Source organism: Dermacentor variabilis, chromosome 4 (genome assembly GCF_050947875.1).
Source record: "Dermacentor variabilis isolate Ectoservices chromosome 4, ASM5094787v1, whole genome shotgun sequence".
Taxonomy (NCBI): domain Eukaryota; kingdom Metazoa; phylum Arthropoda; class Arachnida; order Ixodida; family Ixodidae; genus Dermacentor; species Dermacentor variabilis.
Genome location: NC_134571.1, coordinates 113,819,452 through 113,842,530, shown reverse-complemented (window position 1 = coordinate 113,842,530; position 23,079 = coordinate 113,819,452). Strand labels below are relative to the sequence as shown.

Here is a 23,079-nt window from a genome sequence, read left to right as displayed (position 1 = left end):
CATGCAGCCCCGTTTGATGCAGCCTAGTTCATGCGGGACACGAGAACATGACGTTCGCTACGTGGACTGTCACGTGAGTTATTAAAACGACACTTTCTTTGCCTACTTTCTTTCGCTGCATATAACCTCCGATTTGTATCAACAAGCACAACTGAAATGTTTTTCGGTTTATATTTACACTCGTTGCGCCATTTGCGCTAAGGAAAATGCTCTTTCTTGCTACAGACATCGCGACGATGCCTTGCTAAATTTAGAGCTTCAGGCAAGCAGGGGCACGTCCGAACCCGGTGCAACGATAAGCCACGTAGGAAAGAAATAACTAGGTGGGAGCACTGCGTAGCAACACTGAAGCCTAGAAGAGTCGGTCTGACACGTGGTCATGTCACGGTAAGTTTCAGTGTCTTCCACAGCCGCGCTCAGCGCGCGCTCTCTCCCGAAAGGAAAGCGAGTGCGACCGCAAACTATGTGGCTCCCGAAATTGTACGCTGCGACGATAAATGTGTGCTCATACGTCGCAGTAAACGACTGAAGTTGCACAAGCATGTCGGAAGGCGAAAGTTCGCGTCGATTATTATATGTTGGGAACTAAGCACACTGGGCCGAATCGGCCAAGTGCTGGGTCACGTGTTCGACCGGCGTTTTGAGAGAGAAAGGGCGAAGGGGGAATGGCTTCACGGAGAGTTGGCTCGCGAAGGCTGGTGGCGTGACGCGTGATGCTGCCTACCAGTTTATTTCCTTATTGCGCGTGTCCAGCGAAAACTTTGCCAATGCAACAGTAGCTGAGAAACATGCTGTACAAACCGGCTCCAGGAATTCGGGAAGTCCAGCGTAGAACACCAAGAGTCAGGCCGTCGCGGGAAGCACGCGACGGCCCTTTCGCACGGAGCACTAGATCAGAAACGGGAAACGAGGTGATCGAGAGATTGATGGCACGAAGGTTTATTCATAAAAATGTGGCCCGCGGCCTGGTTGGGCCAGGGAGAGGTGGGTAGGTGTAGGGAAAGGAATCGGAGACGTCGACCTCTATTTCTAAATCTAGGAGGACCTCATATTTGGCTCTTCCACGACGTTCCGAGGTGACGTGCAGTTTTGTTTGACGGTGGTTATGTGGCCTTGTCATGTAGTGTTGTGTAGTCTTGTGCTGTATATGGCGCACCACAAGAAAGGCTTAGCCATGTCGCCGTTACCCTTGCGGCAAATATTTCCGTCCGGCAAAACGCGGCAGTTACAAGACAGAGGATTACGGTTCAGAAGGAAACGGGTGCAGTTAGCAGGAACAGGTGGATAAAGACGTTAGAGTCTAATAGGGCCCTTCACGGCGCATTCGGCACGTACGGCACGGGAGGCGCCCGAGAATGTGAGGCGTAGTACCGGACAATGCTATAACAGCGCCAATAGCGGCTGCGTGCAAACTGAACGACGACGCAGAAAAGTAGGCGCGATTATAGTTAAAGGCAGAACAAGATGAATTGCACCAAACAGCTCTGCCCCGCGGAGGTGGCGAAGAGAGCGTGAACGCGGCGGCGCCACTCGAGGCGACACTCAGTAAGTGTGCAATGAGGTCCGAGCTTGGCCCCGAGCAGGTGGCGGTGCAAGCGCCACCAGGTGGCGCTCGCGTGCATCTCGGTGGAACATCGTCCTGAGCCGCAGCGTGCCGACGACCAGGATGTCGAGGACTTGGAAGAGAACGAAGAAGGACAGGCCCAGGTACATGCCGATGATGCCGCCCAGATTGCCCAGCACGTGGGTTTCCTGCACGCGTACCACTTTTTCACGGGAAGCTCGAGCGCCGGCATCGAGATGGACACCGAAGCTTGACGCACCCGTAAAACTGGAGCGGGCATGCACTGGGAAACTCAGTAGCACTAAAGAGAACAAGGATGGACGTGAAACACGACGACACGACTTGTAGTTGAGCTAGCCCAACTGTGTCGCGCATACTCTGCCGCCAACAGTATAATAAAGGTGTTTGCAATCCCTCACCCAGCGACCTGCCCATAGTCATCACTTCACATCATCAGCCATCATGGAAGGCGCTGTGTTATGTCCGTCCTTGCCTTTCTAAAGCGCTATTCCATTTTTCAGTATGATAGACCAACTAAAACGAAACTCTGCGTGCGTTGACCACTGACATCTTCCTGGTTCTCAGGATTCTGTATGGGTCACCAGTGTACGGTTGGGGCCCGCATCTTGCTCATAATTTTTGGAAGAATTGTAAGAACACTACAGCACAGCACATGCGGTATATGGTGCTCAATGGCTCAACAAGCGCTTCTGAACAGACCGTAATGCGAAGGCATTACAAATATTACAGCGCGGTTTAGTGTGGCGACAGCTATGCGCTCTCACAGCTATTTTATAAGAACACGGAACTTCTAACGTGTCTGTTCCAAAAGGACGGGTCTCTTGAGTCGCGTCCGAGCAGACAACGCGCTTACATGAACTCGACAAAAACGAGTGGAGGTTGTTTGTCGGGCTGAAGTATATCTTTTAGGCTGAGCGAAATCTTAGCAGGTCATGTGCTTATGTGTGCTTTGCAGCCCGTGTGCGTATCTTCAAGGAGAGTATGGTAGCGCGATTCAAAGACGGGACAAGAGAGGACACAAAGGGACACACACAGCCCTGTGTGTGTCCCTGTGTGCGCTGTGTGTGTCCCTTTGTGTCTTCTCTTGTCCCGTCTTTGAATCGCGCTACCATACTCCCCTTGAAGATGCATTACCAACACGCCCACATTGCAACCCTCGCGAATCTTTACCTGTTTTTATTTATAAATGGGTGTTTTAATATATGGGCGTGCTTGAACAAAAGTTTGAGTTCTGAGTGGAGCACTGCCCTGTTCATTTTCGCTTTTTGCCCTCTCATGTGTGTCTCAACTGTCGCGATTCGAGAATATTTCAAGGTGCATGAACATCGAGCAAGAAGTCCACCACGACATTTTTTATTTCTAGTTGCAGTGCCTTACTGATTCCGCAGAGAGAGCATCGAGCAGGGTGAGCTGCAGGAACATAAATGTGCGAAACCAAGAACACAGTGCATCAACCCTTAATCAAACGAAACTATACATCACTGGTAATTGCAGCAAAGACAGAGCATGAGTACACAGAGAACCAAGAAATACGCAATTATTATTGCAGCAGATAGCTTAACAAACGTTAAGACAACTTACGCGTACAACAAAATTAGCACTCAACATAACTATAACTTTTTAGAAAACATATGCAGCTGCAGCTTTTAGCTAAGTACCGCTGGATCGGGTACCGAAACGATATCACCGGGATTGATGTACCAAAGGCGGACACCACGAAGCAGCGCAGAGGAAATTAATCAAATTCTGGGGTTTTACGTGCCAAACCTGCGATATGATTATGAGGCACGCGTAGTGAGGGACTCCGGGCTAATTTCCACCGCTTGCGGTTCTTTAACGTGCACCCTATGCACAGTAAGCCGGTGATTTTGCGTCTCGACCTCACTGAAATGCCGCCACCGCGGCCGTGATTTGATCCCTCGCCCTCGGGCTTAGCAGCGCAACACGCAAGCCGCTATGCCTCCGCGGCGGGTAGCGCAGAGGAATTAGAATACATCGGGAGACCCGACATGCGACTACAGCTGAAGTGACTGTGAAACCTGCTAGACATACGCGATGGAGCTTTAAGCGGGAGACGAAATGACCGTGAGTTAGATATTTGCGTGAAAAAGACACAAGAGAGCGACAGAGTGACTTGAGGGTAATGTCACGCTTCTTATCACATCTGGGCATTTCGACATACATAAGCATGCAGTTTGTCATGCCTGCGCTATTTAGAAGACGCATTTAAATATGACCGCATCGTGTTGGCAGCTGAGCAACTAGAAATCAGAAGCTCTGTTCGCACGCTGCGTCGCAGTGCCTGGAAGCAGTGTGCCTTGGTAATTCTGGCACGCCTTATGCGAGTTCAGAAATAGCAAAAAGCGACCGAGTACGACTTCTAGCTCAGACATGTTGAGTCAAGCTCATGTAGCTGAAGCCATCCGTGTACATCTGCTGTTCGAACAAATTGCGTGGCATCCTACATATGTTAAGAATTTTTAACGTGCAATAATAGCACTAGGCCTACCTGCTGTGTTCAGTATAGCCTGTGGTACTTACATCGTATTTGGGCACCGATAGAATGTGCTCGTAGGTGAGCGAGTTGAAGTACAGTACCAGACGAGCGGGTGGCCTACGGCAGGAATTAAAAAAAAGAAATGATGTAAATGCCATTCGGTTGGAGAAGTGCTGATTAATTTGGAAGACGCTGTACGCCCTCTGCATTGTCCCTTGCCTGGAATTGCGCGTTAGAGCCTGCCGCGGTGAGACATATTCGAAAGAACTGCCGCACAGATGTTCTTGTTAAGGAATGAACGGTGAGAATGAACTTTATGGGAAAGCTCTCATTGTTGCAAAGTCTTGGTTGTTGTGAAGCCTTGTGAAACGCAATAGCACAATTTCGTGTCCTCAACGTTAATGTTCTACGTGTCTTTCATGCTGATAAAAATATGGTCACGAGACAATGCAGGGATAGTGAGAGTTAGCAAATAAAATTATTCTTTCTGGTAATCAAGTGCTACTTCCTGTTGGAATACTCCATTGGCGCTGGCGTCTTAGTTGGATATCAGTTCGGAAACAATTACTGCAGCGAGGCACATGAAAGTGTGGGACATATTTTTTTGATCGGCCTCTATTCATACTATGATGTAACGTTCAACCGTCCACACTAGTTCTCCTGTAGTACAGATTGAGTAGCAAGAAAGAAAATAATATCGCTGCCCTTGTTACAATACAATATGTAAATCTGACATACGAAAATACAAGACACCTTGTGTTCTGTATTTTGCAGAAACGTTTCCAGTATACATTGCAGGAAGAAACGCGTGTTATACTGTTGGCGTACTATCATACTGTTCATGTTATATTGTTCGTTCCTATTCTGCTTGTTCACTCGCTTGTGCTTTGGCTACTTAGTATATCATTACCGTATGCACCCAATTGTTTTGTTAGATATTAGCAACTTACCCAATCATTATTATTTATATTGCTCACATGTCCGCACTTCTTATTACTGCGCTTTCTCTTTGTATAATTATCCTGTTTCTCTAATCACAGGAAGACCTTATGTCAGTTATTTTTAAAGATCTAAGACCTCCTGTTGTAATATTTCTTTACCATGTAACGCCAACATGACTTTTGAAATAAAGCTGATGGCGGCAAGCAGCGCACGATGTTGCAAAAGCTATGGACGCTTCCGCTGTTCCGCGACCTTCGGTGAGCTGCTTGATGAACACCGCCGTGCGCCAATCGCGCTACATACCCGTTTTCCTTGGTCACTCCCACAACGTCCTGCACCGAGAAGGCAGAATAGGTGAGTGACAATATGTGTAGCTTACGGTGCAGAACGCAGTGCTGAAAGAAGACATGCTGCATGCACAATTCACCGATGTTGAATGATGTTTCTCCGGACATCAAGCTACACACTAAGAACTAGAGGGAGTAACCACCGATTAAACATAAATGCCGTGTTTACTTTCTGGGCCTAGGGGACTAGGGGAACCTATGCAAAGCTACCGTGACGCACTGTCAAGAGCTTCGTGGAGGCACTAGTATCGCTAGCACTGCGTTCTTTGCAGACTGGTCGCCCGTGTTCGGCCCCGAGACCACGCTGCTATTGAAAATCGTGCTGAATGTGAGATAAATAGTACTTTGCATCTGAAGCGGCAGCAGAAAGTCGGTGTCACTAGGTAAACATTGACAAAAGTGGGCTGGCGGGATTTTGTCGAAGGCTGATGACTGACACCCCACGAGCTGTCTGAGCTCTCACTAGACGCTCAACGTGTCATGCTTGAACTTGTCAAGACACTTTATACCTAGACACGGAGTGACTTCCTTCTCTATGGCCCAATATGCTACTTCATGGACCGGGACGGGTGTCTTAACTTAAATAAACTTGTTCTCTCTCTCTCTCTCTCTCTATCTTGACACAGGTGCGATTTGTCCACTCCGACACTTTCCTCGGAGAGAACCTCGGTCTTGTCCGCGCGTCGCGTCGAATTGAAAGCAGGCTTTCCACGTAATATATATAACACGTAAGAATGTCAAATGAATTGGAATCCTTTATTTGTAAACACGCTCACCTCTGTCAGCTTCGTCATTGTTACATCCCGTGTGTAACCGATGTCCCTGCAATGAATGATAATAGCTCGTGTCAGTTACGTCCGGCCGTATCCGCTTTCCTAGGGTAAATATGCTCCCTGTACTGTAATCGCGGTAGAAAAAAGCTGATTTTGATATATGTATTGGTTTATGTTGCTTTTCAAATTTACCAGATGTAAGATTTATGTGAGTGATTTTTACGATGCAAGGTGCACGAAGAAAGTGTGTAACAAAATGTGCGTACAATGCATGTAAACATACCTCTATGGATTGCGAAATGTACAGGTGCGTTCAATATGACTTGCAGCAACCTTGTTCGCGGTTGACGAGGCTCCAGTGCTGCGCGGCGGCTCTGGTATGTGAAATAGCGGTCGAATAAATACCACTAGTCGAAGCTGCGTTTAGGTCTGGAACTTACCCTGTGTCTGCGCAGCCGTACAGTCTTGGAGCCCCTTCGACCACGGGCAACGGCGTTGCAGGTCATATTGCACGTGGCAGTACCTGTATGCTGAACGTCAACAGGAGCAAGAGTCTCTGTCAGGCCACGTGGCCTTTAGCTCTTACTACTCTTTCTTGTATAAGAAATAAATAAACTAAACTAAATTGAATTGAATATTTATGTGACCAATGAGTTGTCTCTCAGGTGAGTGAAAAGATATCTCTCTTTTTTTTCTTCGTCTGCGAAGCTTTCTTTCTGAGAAACACGTATGAGTTGCCCCTGCAGTTTCGCGCTGCAGTCCGCGTGGTTGCCCATTTTCTCCTTTCATGATTAACGGACACGAAGGTTACGTGGCATACGAGAGTTTTTGACAGGGCTGTCCCGGAAGTCAGTGCGCAGCGCCAGACATTTCAGTTCGTCTGCGACTAAAGCGCGCATACACTAATTCGTGCTGCCCCCTTATCTTTTTCACTCTATTGTCTCACTCTTTTGCCCTACCCCAGTGTAAGTTGACGAACCGAGATCATACGGGCTAAGAGATATCTTTGTCCTTCTTTTTCCTTTCTCTCGTTTTCCGTTCAGATTTGTTGGTCTTGGGAAAAGGGTCACCTTCCTGCTGACCAAACAGCGCAGAGGAGTCACAAGAAAGTGGAGACTTGAAAGGGTCAACAGTGGGCGAGACAGGGATGTTTCATGCTGAAGCCCTTCCCGACAACAGAGCCAACGCTTGTGCCGCAGACATGGAGACTGGTCATAGCGCCCTTACTATGACAAGCTTCCCGGTTGGAACGCAGGCTGAGGCTTGCTTTGTTCACCTGCAGCTGGTCGAATTTGCTCACCGTCAAACGAGAGTGTTCTTATAATGCTATTAGCATTCTTAGGGAACTTGCCCCAGTTTGCGGTATGTCGGTATGTATCCATGTATGTATGTCCGTGCCCAACACCTTTCCCGTCAACTTGGGTCGCTGGATGGTCTATAGCCAAACAGGTAGAGCGTCGGGCTGCCTGTGCTGAGGAAGCCGGGTTCAGAAATAACCGTTGGACCAACCTAAGGCACCAGGTGTTTGCCAATGGGTATATGCCGCTCTTCGATAAACCTCTTTGTTGCCAACACGGGTCGCTGGCTATGTGCCACCTTTCATAATACTCATTACATAAAACATATTATCTTTAATTATGTGCTAACCGTCAGTTTTATTGCTAACGGATTTAAAGTTGCCAATAATCTATAAAGGATAGATGCACCGCCAATTTTATCTTTGCTCGCGAAGCAGAAGTTCGATTTTTTTTTTTCATTTGATGGAGCTGTAGCCGAGCATACAGAACCCTTGTAGATGCTGTCCCGGTACAAGCATATCAGGAGTGATGTGATCTGGAGTCACTACTTTTCCACGAGGCTTATTCCGTTCTAACCCGCGAGAACTTGTTTTTTTGATAAGCAAATGCTGCTCAAGAGAGGTAGGCTATCAGTTCTGCTTAGGCGTCCTCGACGAGCCCCTCGAAAGCTTTTCTAAGCCGACAACCATTGGCAAGAGCTGAGCAAGACTTTGGCAGATAAATTTTACCATAGGCAAGCTCATGAGCGAAACTCAACTTTCTAGGAGTAACATTGTGTCTGGATAAGTCACAGGGATGAAAGCTGTTCATGTCGGAGGCTATATTTGTAGTCATGCTCGAGCAGTCGCCTAGAAGTTGCAGCTTGAGCAGCGAGTATAAATTTTCTATTGGTTGTTTGTCACATTTAGAGACAAAAAAACAGGCACTTACAGACGGATAAGGCTCCTGTAAAAGACGGGCAAAAAATTTTGAGCAATGTTATCAACATATACATTAACAGGTTGTCACGATCGTCTTCGGAGTTTTTGAGAGAATCGCCTGCAAACATTCTTTCTTTCGGCTCGTCGACACAGTGGTTGGTACGCAGTCCACTTGCCACGCACTGGAACTGAATCTCAATCTGCAGCAAGGTGCGCCAGATAGTTCGTAATATTGATCCACCTGCTCGAACAAACCACCATGTGTTCTAATACTTGCCAGGCTGCTTGCATCGTCAAGAATTGCGTTTGCGGCTTCTATTCGCACCACTGGTCGGTCTCTGCATCGTTCCGCAGTGCCTGCGCCCTCTCGTTTTGTTCCTTTTAGATGTTTAGACGCGTTTCGCTGGCGCTGTGCTTACTCTGTTGCTGTTTATCAAGTGTTTCGGAAGGCTTTCGCGGTGTGCAAGCAGTTGTGCCGTCGTGCCACTGAGAACGAGGCCGCTGGCTCGACTCCCGGTCGCGGTGTCCGTATTTTGATGAGAGTGCATGCAAGGTTAAAAAAAAAGACAAACCAAATCGAAAACGGCAGTGTAATAAGATTTAGGCGCACGCTAATACGTATAGTCAAAATTATTTCACTAGCGCCTATCACAGCGTTCCGGATATACAAATTTGGGATATGAAAACATTTCACTTAGACAGGTTTGCTGGTGAGCCCTTATGCACACTGCGGCGACAAATTGAAAATGAGTAGGGCGAAAACGAAAAAAAAAACATCAAACAAAAATCATGCGCAGCGATTTCTTCAAAACTTGTTTCAAATGCATGCATTGGAATAAGCCATTTCAAAGAATAAACAGAGGGGGGAGGAGGTGACTGAGAAGTTTAAAGAAAACGTCAAGGAAACAAGCCTTGAAAAAGACAAGTCCACTTGTCGAAACGTTGGTTCCCGTTTTTACCTTGTTCTCGTTTTGCTCAAGGAAACAATAAGAAAGAGAAAATGGAAGTGTTCAGTAAGATAAACAAAAAGAAAGTGTTAGAACGTAAGCGAACGCCTACAGTGAAAGCCTCCTCCTTACTGTCGTTCTAGCTTTGGATGGCTGTTGATCTTTTCACTGCCTGTTATTTTCACGGGCAAATAAACTCCGGGCGAAGTATACGTGCAACCTTTCAACGCAATCGAACTATTTGGTAGTGTTCGTTATAGGAATGTCTCCGGTTTCCTTTCTCCAATCGGAAACGGTTTGCATATGAAAACGTAAATTGTCATAGCTTGTAACATATTAAGACTACGGACTTACTTGCAGGCACGGAGGCAGTTGCACTCCTTCTCGAGTATCATGCTGGTATGGGTTGTAGCGACGTGTTTCACACATTCTTGCACTGCAAGGGAACACATGTAGACGTGATGGCGCAACGCCACCGTTGAGGTTGTTGCAACTATACGAAATTCATATCATTTAAAAACGCACGATGCTGCCGCACTTTACACGGAAGCGATGAATAACGAAATTGTGGGGGGGAGAGATTAAGAAGAAAGGCAGGGAGGTTGATCAGATATCAGTCTCCGGTTTGCTACCCTACACTGGAGATCGGAGACAGGGGTTAGAAAGATGACACAGAGTAAAACGCAAAAAAAAAAACCAAGAAAAGAACACGCACACACGGAGATACACACACGCAAAAGGCGTTCCAGTTAAAGAAGTTCATAAAGGCCGGTAGATCGCAAAAAGCGCAATAGCGCTTGCACGGCCTTGTTCTGTGACGCTAGGTCCTTTCGATGGTGTAGAATTCTTTTTTCCGATAGCGGTTGGTCGTCCAGCTGGTCAAATTCGTGGCGAAGGCATTCCCTCTGTGGACTGTACTGCGGGCAGGCGCACAAAATATGGTCAATAGATTCTTCATGGCCGCAGCAGTCACAGGTTGCGGTGTCAGTCGTCCCTATGCGGAACGCATAGGCTTTGGTAAAGGCAACGCCCAACCACAGTCGATGCAAAAGCGTGGCGTCTCCACGGCGAAGCTGTGATGGCGCTCGAAGACTTAATGTGGGATCAAGGGAGCACACTCGAGAATTTCTTGTAAGGGGGTCATTGCATTGCGATATGGTGCACTTCCGAGCAAGCAGGAGAAGCGTCCGTGCTACGTCAGTCCTAGAAAACGAAGATGGAAGCGCTTCTATGGTATCGAGGGTGCGCCTATGTGTCGTTAACTCAGCTCACGAGAAACTGCCTCGTGCACACTTGTGGTTAAGATGAAGGACCGTCTGTTAGGCTAGTTGGTCTAGTTGGTGGTTAATATAACAGCCGTTTTCAATGAGATGAGACTTCTACAAACTTCCATATATATAGCATCGCACATCATTGTCTACAGGCGTGCAATGCTGTACGTCATGCTGGCACATGAATGGGATGTCAACACGGATGGCCAAGTTCGTCACGCAAAGCGCTGAAAAAGCTATGTGCTTCTTCAGTTACGTTTACATGGACAGCATAGCTGTAGCAGGGAGATTACGACGCAGTCTGCTATGCAGTGTTACGTTTTCCACAGGCTAGTCACCTACGAGAGTTTGAGCTTAAACCCGAAGACCCCGAAGCATCCCAAGTATCCCGAGGTTTGACGACATCGCTCAGCCAATTTCTCGGACAGCCTCTGACTGTGAATAGCGTTCAAGCTCACACTCTCTTATCTTAGGTGACTAGTCTGTGGCAAACGTAACATTGCGTACAAGGCTGTGTGGTAATCCTCCTGCTACAGCTATGCCGTCCATGTAAATGTAACTGAAGAAGCCTATAGCTTCTTATAGTGACACCCGCTACGAGGTCATACCTGATGGCCGTTTTTTTTTTGCCCGAAGGATGACCACCAGCTTCCTGAAGTTGTGAAATGCAGCGCGCATGAAGTCGTCTATTTGCGAGAGACTGCTCTCTTATTTTTTAACTTTTTTTCATTTTGGGGGGACGATTTGCCGCAAGGCAAATGGAGGATAAAAGAAAAGTCAGATAAAAAGCTTCCAAATCTGCATCGTGCGGGAACTGTAGTTGTTTCTCTGGAAACTTACTGTCCATCAGCCAACCGTTGTGGTGTTCTAGTAGGTCTGACTTCAGTTCAGCCTTTCTTTACACCTTAAGCCTGACCGCCCGCGTTCCAGGGCACTTGTAAAACAGGTTTTGCTCTTGCTTTATGGCCGCTTTTCACGGGCTCACTTTAGGCTCAAGTTCGTGCAATCCTGATCTTTTAATACAGGAACACGAATACCACGGCTGCAATACAATGATGGTAAAGTCGACAGCGGGAGCAATAAGAAAAACCCATGCTTTAGCTCCTGCGCGGTCATCGTCCACAAACGTATATGGTTCGTTACCTTAATTAACATTGCTTAACAATACGTAAATTCGTGTCGCGGACTTCTGCTTTTGCTGAATTAAGACAATATGCACAAAAAAAAAAACAATGCCCTTGCGCATTCCTTCTTCAAATGCACGGACACATGCACACAACGTAGTGACTTGAGTGACTGTTTCATTACATTTTATATTATTTTGTTACTTGAAGGGCCACTACGGTGTTAGAGAGAGGAATGGGTTAACACTACTCTTAGGGCCACTAAGGTGTTACAGATAGGAGTGGGTTAACATAAAAGTGACAGTTTAGAAACGCAGTTCTTACAAAATATAATCACTTAAAGCCGACTTTAAGGTTGGAGGATCGGTGATGGAGATGATGACAGCAAGCAGGTGGTTCTAGTCATGGTTTGTTCTAGGCGCAAAGGATGCGTAGCACTGACGGATCCTGAAATGTGTTGCTCAAACTTTTATATGGTGATCTGTATGTGAGGACACAGGAGCCGGGGCTGCAAACAGGGCATGTTTTAAGCTATCGTTGGTTTAAAATGTGCAATGAAAGGGGCACAAAAGGACGATGCGGCGTCGACCGGAGAGATCTGGAACGTTCAGCTTCTTTTTTTATGAGGGAAACATTGTCTAGGCGGGAGTAGGTAAAAAAAGTATGAAGCGCGCGAAGCAGTTCCGAACCGATTCGAGCGTTAGTGCAAGAGACTCGTTGTTAGTGTCTCAAACGCAAGAGGTGTGGCTTCATGTGAGACGTTACCATGGGCCGTATAACGTAAAACTATTCCAATGTGTTTTTATTCCAATCTCGTGACGTCAAATTTGCGTAAGCACCGACGCACGCATCGGACGGTCACGGGCAGGGTTGTCTGAACAAACCAATCGAATGCTCCCGTCATTCATAGGAGGTCACTTTGGTTTGCTTGAAAAACAAATAACATTGCCTGCACTGAGCGGCTTGTCTTGTCTAATTGACTCATAAGAGGCTAGGAGCATGCTCAAGTGGAGAGGGGTTCGATGGGGCCGAGACACTGCACTGAATATCGATAACCGGATGAAGAGGGTGGTGCTGGCGTCTGCGATTGCTCCGCTTTCTCTTAATTAGCTTGCGGTGGCTCGTCGACAATCGCGGCGGCATACAACGGAAGCTTAAGAATCATGCTAAAACGGATCCTCAGCAAAGAAGAGTTGGCAGAATGAGGTCGTAAATGTGCCGAAAGTTATCGAAAACGTTACACGGCTACGCAAAAAGTTTTATTACACGCAAATAAACCCATGCTCTCCGGCAGGGGCGAGTAGCTAGTGCCGGAGCGATCAGCGGCAGCCATCTTTTATTCCTTTCGGAACGGGGCAGCCTGCGGCTATTCAGAAGAAAATTCAGTTTTGTTCGGCATATTAATGCATATTTAACGCGTACGCGTCACTTTGACGTGGCAAGTTTTTGCGGTCTTGTGACGTCGTGTTAGAGGCAGGTGAAGTGGGTGCAGCCCGAAAACTTTTGACCAATAGTCGAGGGCTAATGGCAAAGAGGCGTCGAATCAGAAATAACTATTTTTGTTTTGTTCGGTCAAATTATGCATAATCAGCGTGTACACGTCATATCAGGTGGGGAGCTATCGCGGTTTTCGTGACGTCGCATGGCAGACAGGTGAAGTGGGGGTGGTCCAAAAAGTTTTTGAGCAATTGCTGTGGGCTGATTGCAGAATTGGAATAGAAAAGTTTGGAATAGTTTTACGTTATAGCTCCCCATGTTACGAAATTTGTTAATATATATATATATATATATATATATATATATATATATATATATATATATATATATATATACGAAAAAGAAGGTGTACCAGTTCAGATCCTTGCTGTACACCAGACGTTACTGGGCAGGGATGTGAGTCGTGGTGTCTGTATACTTACGAGTTACGTACCAGGAGCGGTTGCTCTGGAAGCATTCTATCCAATTGCCTCCGAATTCTATCCAAATGCTACTGCCTCCGAACCCAATAATAAGAGGGACCCCAGGGATGTGGCATTGGAAGAAATGCAGCGCGAAAACGCACAATTACGTACGGTCGTGCTACAATTAACCCAAGAAATTCGAGAGATTAAACAGTCGATGGCGCAGACATCTATACCTAAACCTGCTTTAGTCCCGACTCCCGTCACGAACGGTAACGACAATGCGGCGCCGCCCACAAAGAAACGCGCGGCGGCCAGTTCCGAGTCTCAACAGCTCGAGAACCTCGAATCAGCAGTAAGTGATTGGCGCAAAGCACATGTCACGATAAATGACTGGCGGAAAGAACAAGAAGAAATGAGGAAGCTGCTTTCAGAAATTCAAACCGGGATCCGCAACATCGGCGTTGCGGTCAATAACCTCACTGCTCGAACAGACAGGGTTGAAATCCATATAGACAAAATCGAGACTCACATAGGCCTTCGCCCAGGCATGGAAATGATGCCCACCATGGGCCCTACAGTCATTCACCCTAGTCCTATTTCAGGTAACGCACAAGTACAGCACCACGATGGCCAGCCCCACTAACGAGCTCGTGGTGTGGCAGTGGAACTGTCGGGGCTTCACTAAGAAGCAACCACTGCTGCAACAGTACGTCCGACACGCGCAACCCAAACCCGACATCATAATGATACAAGAAACAGTAGGTACCGTACCAAAACTTCCAGGTTACACTGCGAATGCCTCGCCGATTCCCGTTGATCGCGGACTTGCAATTTTAATTCGGAAAGGAATAGTGGTGCAAGAACACAGCGTAGCGGCACACATGCGGAAAACATGCTTGTAGAGCTCCTTCCCAATAGAACACGCAACCACAGTTTATTTCTCCTCAACGTATATAGTAATCCGGCTCACTCACGGGCTCGTTTCCTCTCTCTGTTCCGAGGGGCGCTTGCCTTGGCGGGCGCAAACCCGTTTCTGGTGGGGGGAGATTTTAACGCCCCGAACGAGGCCTGGGGCTATGGCTACACTACCGCCAAAGGTCGACGCCTGTGGCAGGACCTACATGATGCCGAATTAACTCTTATTACCGATCCCACGGCGCCAACCCGCACGGGCACCTCTACGGCACGGGACACGACACCAGACCTAACGGCGGTCCGTAACATCCCTCAAGCAATGTGGCGCAATACCTTTGAAGATCTCGGTGGTGACCACATGATCATAGAAACACGAATTCCTCAGGCGGGTACACCCCCTTTTCCTAAGCTATTCAAATGGACGGACTGGGACAAATTCCGAAAGCAGCGAGCTGAACAGAGAGGTGAGGAGAACATCGATGACATCGAGGCATGGATGGAGACGCTCAACGACGACATGAACAAGGCGACGCAGACGCTCGCACCCGAATTCCAGGTTGACAAGATCGACAGCCGACTAGCCCACCTCTGGGAAGCCAAGACGTCACTAAACGCAAGATGGAAGCAGCAAAGGCACAACCGAAAGCTTCGTAAGAAGATCGCACATATCAATCGCCAGCTGGAAGACCATTGCCGGACCTTAAGCCGCCAACAGTGGTATGACATCTGCAACGCAGTCGATGGGCAGCTCCACAATGGCAGCACGTGGCGTCTCCTTCGTCACCTCTTGGGGGAAACGCAGAGCAAGTCTGCTCAGCAAGCAAACCTGCAACGCCTTTTGCACAAGGAACAGGCTACCACGAGTGATCACCAGCTCGTGACACGCCTGCTAGCCAAGTACTTCCCTCGACGGCCCGATGTTCAACACGGGGATTACACTGGAGAGACAAATGTGACACTCGATGAAGAATTTCACGAGTCAGAGATCCGCGCAGCTCTCCACGACCTTAATGGCAAATCAGCACCTGGTCCCGACAAGGTTACGAACAAGACTCTAAGAAACCTCGATGATGCCTCGATAACCGCTCTTACGGCATACATCAACAAATGCTGGCGAGCAGGTTGCATCCCAGAGGCGTGGAAACGCTCTAAAGCAGTCCTGATACCGAAGCCAGGCAAGCCGTCCAGCCTCGATCACTTGCGGCCCATTTCCCTCACATCCTGCGTTGGCAAGGTGATGGAGCACGCGTTCCTCTCCCGCATCAACCACCACCTCGAGGACACTGGAGCCTACCCACCCACTATGGTGGGCTTCCGGTCACACCTCTCCACTCAAGACGTCATGCTCCAGCTCTACCACGAGATTATCAATGACCCAACTAGCGGCAACCGGGCCATCCTCGGCCTGGACTTGGAAAAGGCATTTGACAATGTAGCACATGCAGCAATCCTGAGCCGCATAAACAAGCTCAACTTGGGTGCGCGAAGCTACAACTACGTCAGAGACTTCCTGTCGCGCCGCACAGTCACCCTCGCGGTCGGCAGCATGACATCCGACGAACATACACTAGGAAGCACCGGCACTCCTCAAGGATCGGTCATATCCCCGCTCCTTTTCAACCTCGTGATGCTGGGTCTCCCGGCCTACCTCGACGAGATCGATGGCCTCCATCACGCCTTGTACGCAGATGACATCACCCTGTGGGTCAACAAGGGCAGTGACGGTCAGATAGAATGCACCTTACAAGCAGCGGTCTCTGCAGTCGAAACCTACCTACAAGACACAGGTCTCCGACTATCTCCACTGAAATCGGAGCTGCTCGTCTACCGCTCGCGCCGCCGGCCCAAGCCTACAGCCGAATGGCGCCAATGTGACGACATAATCCTCTATACGCAAGACGGCTCCTGCATTCCCCGAGTCCCGAAGATACGCATCCTAGGCATGCATATAACAGCCAACGGGTCAAACATAGAAGCTATTCGCAAAATCGAAGGCAAGGTTACAGCGGCTACCCGCCTGATCAAACGCATTACAAACAAGCACACGGGCATGAAGGAGGACAGTGTCATGCGCCTCATACACTCTTTCGCAATCAGTCACATCACTTATGTGGCTGCCTTCCACAACTGGAATGTCACTGAAAGGGAGAAAATCAACACCCTTATACGCAAGACTTACAAGATCGCCCTTGGCCTACCGGAGTCCACAAGCACTGCTCGTCTGCTACAGCTGGGGGAAATCGTGGATGCGCAAAGAACCTCTCAACTCGAACGCATGTCTCTGACAGCCACGGGCCGGTACATCCTGCGGAAACTCGGCTTCAACTACCACGTCCAACACGGTCAGAAACAGGTCATTCCACCTGACCTCAGCGACACACTGATTGTCGCCCCTATACCTCGAAACATGCACCCCGAATTTAATCGGGGCCGACGCCAGGCCCGTGCCAAGGCACTGCTGCGCTCCTTGGGTGGAAAGAGGACTACGCGCTTTGTAGACGCCGCAGAATACACGCGAGAACGCCGGTTCACGGCGGTAGTCGTAGACGTTAGCTCCAGGCTTACGCACGCGTGTAGTGTCGCAACGGAATACCCCGAAACAGCAGAAGAGGTAGCGATTGCGCTTGCGCTTACCGACCCCCTCTGCGAGGTAGTGTTTAGCGACTCACAATCCGCAGTTCGCAACTACGCGCGGGGGCGCATTTCCTCCGAAGCTCTCCAGATTCTAAGGAAAGCTGGTCGACAGCACTTCGATAACACCGCCATCATATGGTTTCCAGCGCACGTCGCCACCCCCACCGATGAGGGCCTCATTAACTTGAACGAAGTAGCACACCGCTCTGCGCGAGAACTGACCCGCCGCGCAGAATCGGGGACCGCCTCTTCGAGTTCGGAACTGCTGGCTCAAAGCACGCGAGAACGCCTGGTCAGGTATAATGACATCACCAAGCACTACCAGCTAGGCAGGCGGTTGCTGCCCCCACCTCACCCCATGCTGAAACGTCGCCAGGCAGTCATCTGGCGACAATTGCAAACACAAACATTCCCCAGTCCGGTGCGATTGCAGCACATTTTCCCCGCGCAATACCCGAATGCTCTTTGCAAATTATGTCAGGACACTAGAGCGACGCTGTCACACATGTTGTGGGAGTGTCGGGTTACATCAGCTACAATGGCAGTAGCTCCGGAGGCTCTTGCGTCGAAGTGGGCCGCCGCTCTGCGCAGCTCCAACCTCAAGACACAAGAGTGGGCTGTCCAGCAAGCCCGAGAGGCGGCGACGAGGCAAGGCCTCGAAGTCCCCTCATGGGAGACCTGAGCCCGGGTCATCAAATTTGCCGGATTCAGAATAAAGTTGTTTCCATCCATCCATTCTATCCAATTTATCACATTATTGTCGTTGTCAAGATTATTGAGTTTCAAAAGTAAAAGTGCTTGCGAGACAGTGTCAAAAGTTTCTGGAAAACCGATAAAGATGTAGCCAACGGTCGAGGAGCGATCTAATAGAGAAAGCGTGTAATTAGTAAACGTTATTAATTGGGTTTCGTACGAGTAGTTTTCCCGAAAGCTGTGTTGGCAGTGTGTGTAAAACATGTTAGACTCCAACTGGTTAAGAAGGTTGGTATATTTCCTGCACTCAAGTAATCTACAAGAATGGAAGTTAATGAAATGGGATGGTAATTCAAAGGATTGAATACCGTCACCGGGCTTATGCACTGGAACCACCTTGACCACCTTCCACTCGTCAGTGAGCGCGTCACACTTTAATGACTGCTTGAAAATACAAGTCACCATGATGGTTGAGTAAGCGTTGGTACTTTTCAAGAACTTATAATTAATTCCATCAACGCCTGTGCAGGAAGAAATTTTAATAATTTGGATAAACTTGAGTATATCATCGAAATGAACGAAAATTTCTTCGCACGGGGGAAAAGAAATGGTCGCTGATGGCAGGAAATATGCATGCAGTATAATTACTGAAATAGTCTCGCAAATAATTCTTTAAGGACGACGCGTGGAAGCAGCACGTCTTCCGCTCCCTTCAATCTTATGTCACTCGATCGGCGTCTCTTAATCACGTTCCACAATTCACGAGGGTTAGACGCAAGGTACGCGCAGGAAGCGTCTTACATAAAAAAAATAATACAGAGTTTTAGTTCAAGGGACGCAAGCGGCTGGCGTACGCAAGCCGCTTGCGTTTTCTAATAAAAATCTAAAACTCTCTATCGCTTGTTAGCTCGAAGTACGCCCGCGTACACTGGCGCAGCAGAAATCTAATTCAGCCACCTGTTAATATTGTTAGAATGCCTGCGGCACGGCGACATACTATACGCTTTTTTTTATTGAAGTGAATATTAGGAGAGGTTGGCGCCTTTATGGCGGCACCGGCTACTCCTTGTCACTTGGCAAAGGAAACAAATTTGCGTAAAAAGGAAGAATAGCGACACGAAATATGGCACTCAGTAGAACACTGGATGAATAAAAAATATGCAGTCCACTATACGCTTCTTTTTGTTAAGCATGCGTTTTAAAGTTACATTAACCAAGCAAGAATCGCGGCGTGAGCAGAATACGAGGCGAATCGAAATAGATCTGTCTACGAGCGAGGCGACTTTTTTTTTTTTTACGGAAGAGTGACCAGTTTTCTTACAAGGTTTTCCCACAAGGAGGCAGGTGGGACACGGCAAAAAGTGCTAGTTCAGAGGCAGTTTCGTAAAACTCGGCCTTACTGTAGTCGCGAATTAATATATATCAATTAGATGGGCTCGCTGTGCGGAACGGCATAGCGAAAAGATAATGATCGAGCGGTCGCTTAATCCTGATATACAGGTGTGTTAGCTCATGGTCTCCTCATACGCGCAAACATGTGCACACAACGTCGCCTTCGCTGACTTGACTGACTATTCGTGTCTTCGGTGCTATATTTAACTAACTTAGGTCCCTAATCTTCACTTTCTCCGAAGTAGATATCAGTGAAGCATTTGGAACCCAAAGACACCTATTGCACTGTTACTCACTCTTGTCTACGCAGGTTCCGTGCCGTTTTGCCAGCGTGATGATCTGTGGCAGATTCGCCGACAAGCAATGACAGGTCTCCACGATTTTCACCTGCAGGCACATGTTCAGGCAGTCCTGCGCATAAGACCAGTAAGGAAGACGTATGCGGGAAAAAATAAAAATAAAAAACAAAACAAAGTGGTCGCCATTCCTTTCTCATGATTGCAAGCATAGATGCCGACTGAACTCCGTATTCACCAATGCTTTGTAAGTTATCTTACCAAAAAGGAAAAAAAAACAACAACAAAAAAAGAAATATAAAGGAAAAGAGGTCTATTTGTGTTTTGAACCAAACTAGGTGACCGCGGTAGCTCAGGTCAGAGCGCTGCGGGCAATGATGGCAATAATCAAGAGCGGCGCAAGTACCACGTGAGGGGCAAATTTTACTCGCTTCTTGGCAATACGTAATAGTGAAGCGCGGTTGCAGGTTTCCTTGCCCGCTTTGAATGCCCTGCGCTTGAACGTTTTCTTTGCCCGTGCTGCCAAACTGGGTCCGCCAAACTCCTCGCGCTCTATCACGACGAATATCCGCGCCCACGCGTTCTGTCACAAAGCGGACAAAACAGAAGTTCGCGGACGGAGAGACTTTGAGCGATGAGAGTGGTCGAACAAGGAACGTCGCTTTAATAGAGGCTAGTTCTAGCCTGTATAACGTCGCTGCAGGAGCCAACGTTTCGACAAGGAGGCTCCGGTCGGATCCTCCGCTGCTTGTTGCAGCACTGTCCCCGACGTTTGGCGAGAGGTAAGCGTGCCAAACAGAGAGAGAGAGAGAGAGAGAGAGAGAGAGAGAGAGAGAGAGAGAGAGAGAGAGAGAGAGAGGGCAGATTGTATATAAAAGAAGACGCACTACTCTGCACAGCACACGTCAAAGCCATACATGTAAAGGAGAGGCCGACGTTTACAACCCACCTGGAAGAACAAAGTTCTGTAATTTGACAGGTTCAAAAACGGGAATGCAGGGAGATGGATGTGAAAGAAGTATCACGCGTCCAGACGCGGGTAGTCAAGCTTGTGAGTACTGGGGTGGAAACTCCACACGCTTTGCTCCACTGTCTCCCTTAACGGTTAAACGTGCGACACACATGGGGCCGTATAACGTAAATCTATTCCAATATGTTTTCATTCCAATCTCCTGACGTTAAATTTGCGCAACCGCCGACGCTAGCATCGGGCGGTCACCCGCAGGGTTGTCTGAACAAACCAATCAAATGCTCCCCTCGTTCATAAAAGGTCACTTTCGTTCGCTTGAAAAACCAATAACATTGCCTGCACTGAGCGGCTTGCCTTATCTAATTGGCTCACAAGAGGCGAGGAGCATGCTCAAGTGGAGAGGAATTCGATGGGGCCGAGCCACAGCACTGAATATCGGTAACCGGATGAAGAGGGTGGTGCAGCTGTCTGCGATTGGTACGCTTTCTCTTAGGTTGCGGTGGATCATCGACAATCGCGGCGGCATGCAACGGAAGCTTAAGAGTGACGCTAAAACGGATCCTCAGCAAAGAAAAGTTGGCGGAACGAGGTCGTAAACGTGCCGAAAGTTCTTGAAAACGTTACACGGCCACGCAAAAAGATTTATTACACGCAAATAAACCGAAGCTCTCCGGCAGGGGCGAGTAGCCAGTGCCGGAGCGATCCGCGGTAGCCATCTTTTATTCCTTTCGGAACGGGGCAGCCTGCGGCTATTCACAAGAAAATTCAGTTTTGTTCGGCATATTAATGCATACTTAACACGTACGCGTCACTTTGACGCGGTAAGTTTTTGCGGTTTTGTGACGTCGCGTGAGAGGCAGGTGAAGTGAGTGCAGCCCGAAAACGTTTGACCAAGAGCCGAGGGCTAATGGCAAAAAGCAATCGAATTAGAAATAACTATTTATGTTTGGTTCGGTCAAATTATGTAGAATCAGTGGTTGCACGTCGTATCAGATGGGGAGCTATCGCGGCTTTCGTGATGCCGCGTGACATACAGGTGAAGGGGGGGGGGGTCGTCCAAAAAAGTTTTTGACCAATCGCGGTGGGCTGATTGCAGAATTGGAATGGAAAGGTTTGTAATAGTTTCACGTTATAGCGCCCATGATTTGCCTGCGTCACACGTTATACGCCGCAGGACTAACTTTAGAACTAAAACACACAAAAAAAAAAACAAGTAGGGGCGCATGGGCAACCATGACTTTGCGCCTCTGGCACGTAAACCTCGTATCGTAGCCACCTCTCTGCTTCCCTGCGTTTGGCCCTATTTAATTTTGTTCTCTTTGGTGGTAATGGTGGCAATAATGAAAACGTTTCGATAGAACAAAATGAAACGTCGTGGATTTCAATTCTCAAGGCTAAAACAAGCGTACAGGGATAACTACAGTCCGCGTTAGTTTGCCTCGCTCACCGAAACGAGAGCAGCCTGTAGAAATGTACTATCGGCCATCGATATCTTTTCGCTCCACGATTTTCTAGTGAGAAGTAAAGGAAATATAAAACTCGGGCGTCAGGAGCCCCATACTTGTAAAATCTGCTGAACTCGTCGCTTGCTCAAGTTGAGTGAAACTGCACGAATGTGAGCTAACTCTGCCCTGCAGTCAGTCAGTCAGAGACCTGCGATGTCAAGCATGAGGGGGTTGAGATGACCGGGCATTGTTAAACACGACGAAGCCGACGATAGAGTGAATGAAGCTATAAGTTCGAAAAGGGCGTATTTTTAATCAGGAGGTGCGGGATCACTACGTCCACGTGCTTACCTCTCGGGTGTAGGCGCCGTACATGCTGTCCATGTGCACCAACAGGGGGTGAGGCCAAGAAGAGCGACAGGGGTTGGCGTACGGTTCCGGTAGCCCCGTTTGCGCCAGCTGCGACCGCGCGGGCCTCACTTGAGAAACATTTCTTTATGCAGCTTTTGCACCTGAAGTTTCCCTAGACAGGTACTGACCAATAAAGCAGTGGCAAACAAGCGTTTAGTGGACGTCCCTCCGATATCTGAGGACGATGTCTGAACGATGTCTGAGGACGCCCCCCAGACATCGTTCTTTTATTTCGTTCCGATATTTTTGTCACCAAACTCACCTCCGCTAACTTACTGCTTTAGTTTGGGTCGGAGTAACTTGCAAAACTGAAAATTTGGATATGGTGATTAAAAAAAAACAATAAAAAAAAGATCTGACGGCCACGGTGCGCGACACCCACCAGCATACGATCACTCTTGCATGTGTGCTTACAACTCTCCGCGAGGCGCGCATTCACTGCAACGACAGAAGAGTGGGACATGCATACGCGTGCAAGGCACGCCGTAGTTAAACGGGGAAATGGATCTCGGGGGCAGGGAAGGTGGCGTTTAATTTGACGCCGACTCCGCTAGCGCAATACGCTTCCACAGAAAAAACAAATCCTACGGAAAAGAAATTGGCGCAAAAATATTAGCAAAAAATATTACTTACGGCGTTGTTGAAAGGAAGATGTTCTCCGGGCCTCCTAAATAAATGATGTGGCTTTGGATCTCCTCCCCTTCAGACGTGTCTT

At 48.2% G+C, this 23,079-nt stretch overlaps 1 protein-coding gene across 1 annotated transcript in view; it reads right to left on the bottom strand.

Annotated features, from left to right (window-relative positions):
* Positions 1–908: 908 nt before the first annotated feature.
* The window catches only part of LOC142577886 (acid-sensing ion channel 2-like), a 39,989-nt gene continuing 17,818 nt past the window's right edge, over positions 909–23,079 (bottom strand). The window contains exons 6-12 of the mRNA XM_075687315.1: positions 22,305–22,412; positions 19,539–19,653; positions 9,664–9,745; positions 6,148–6,193; positions 5,328–5,356; positions 4,127–4,199; positions 909–1,752 (exon numbers count right to left, since the gene is read on the bottom strand). Of these exons, the coding sequence (XP_075543430.1) occupies positions 1,543–1,752; positions 4,127–4,199; positions 5,328–5,356; positions 6,148–6,193; positions 9,664–9,745; positions 19,539–19,653; positions 22,305–22,412 (663 nt within the window). The 3' untranslated portion in view covers positions 909–1,542. The remainder of the gene's footprint in view (positions 1,753–4,126; positions 4,200–5,327; positions 5,357–6,147; positions 6,194–9,663; positions 9,746–19,538; positions 19,654–22,304; positions 22,413–23,079) is intronic.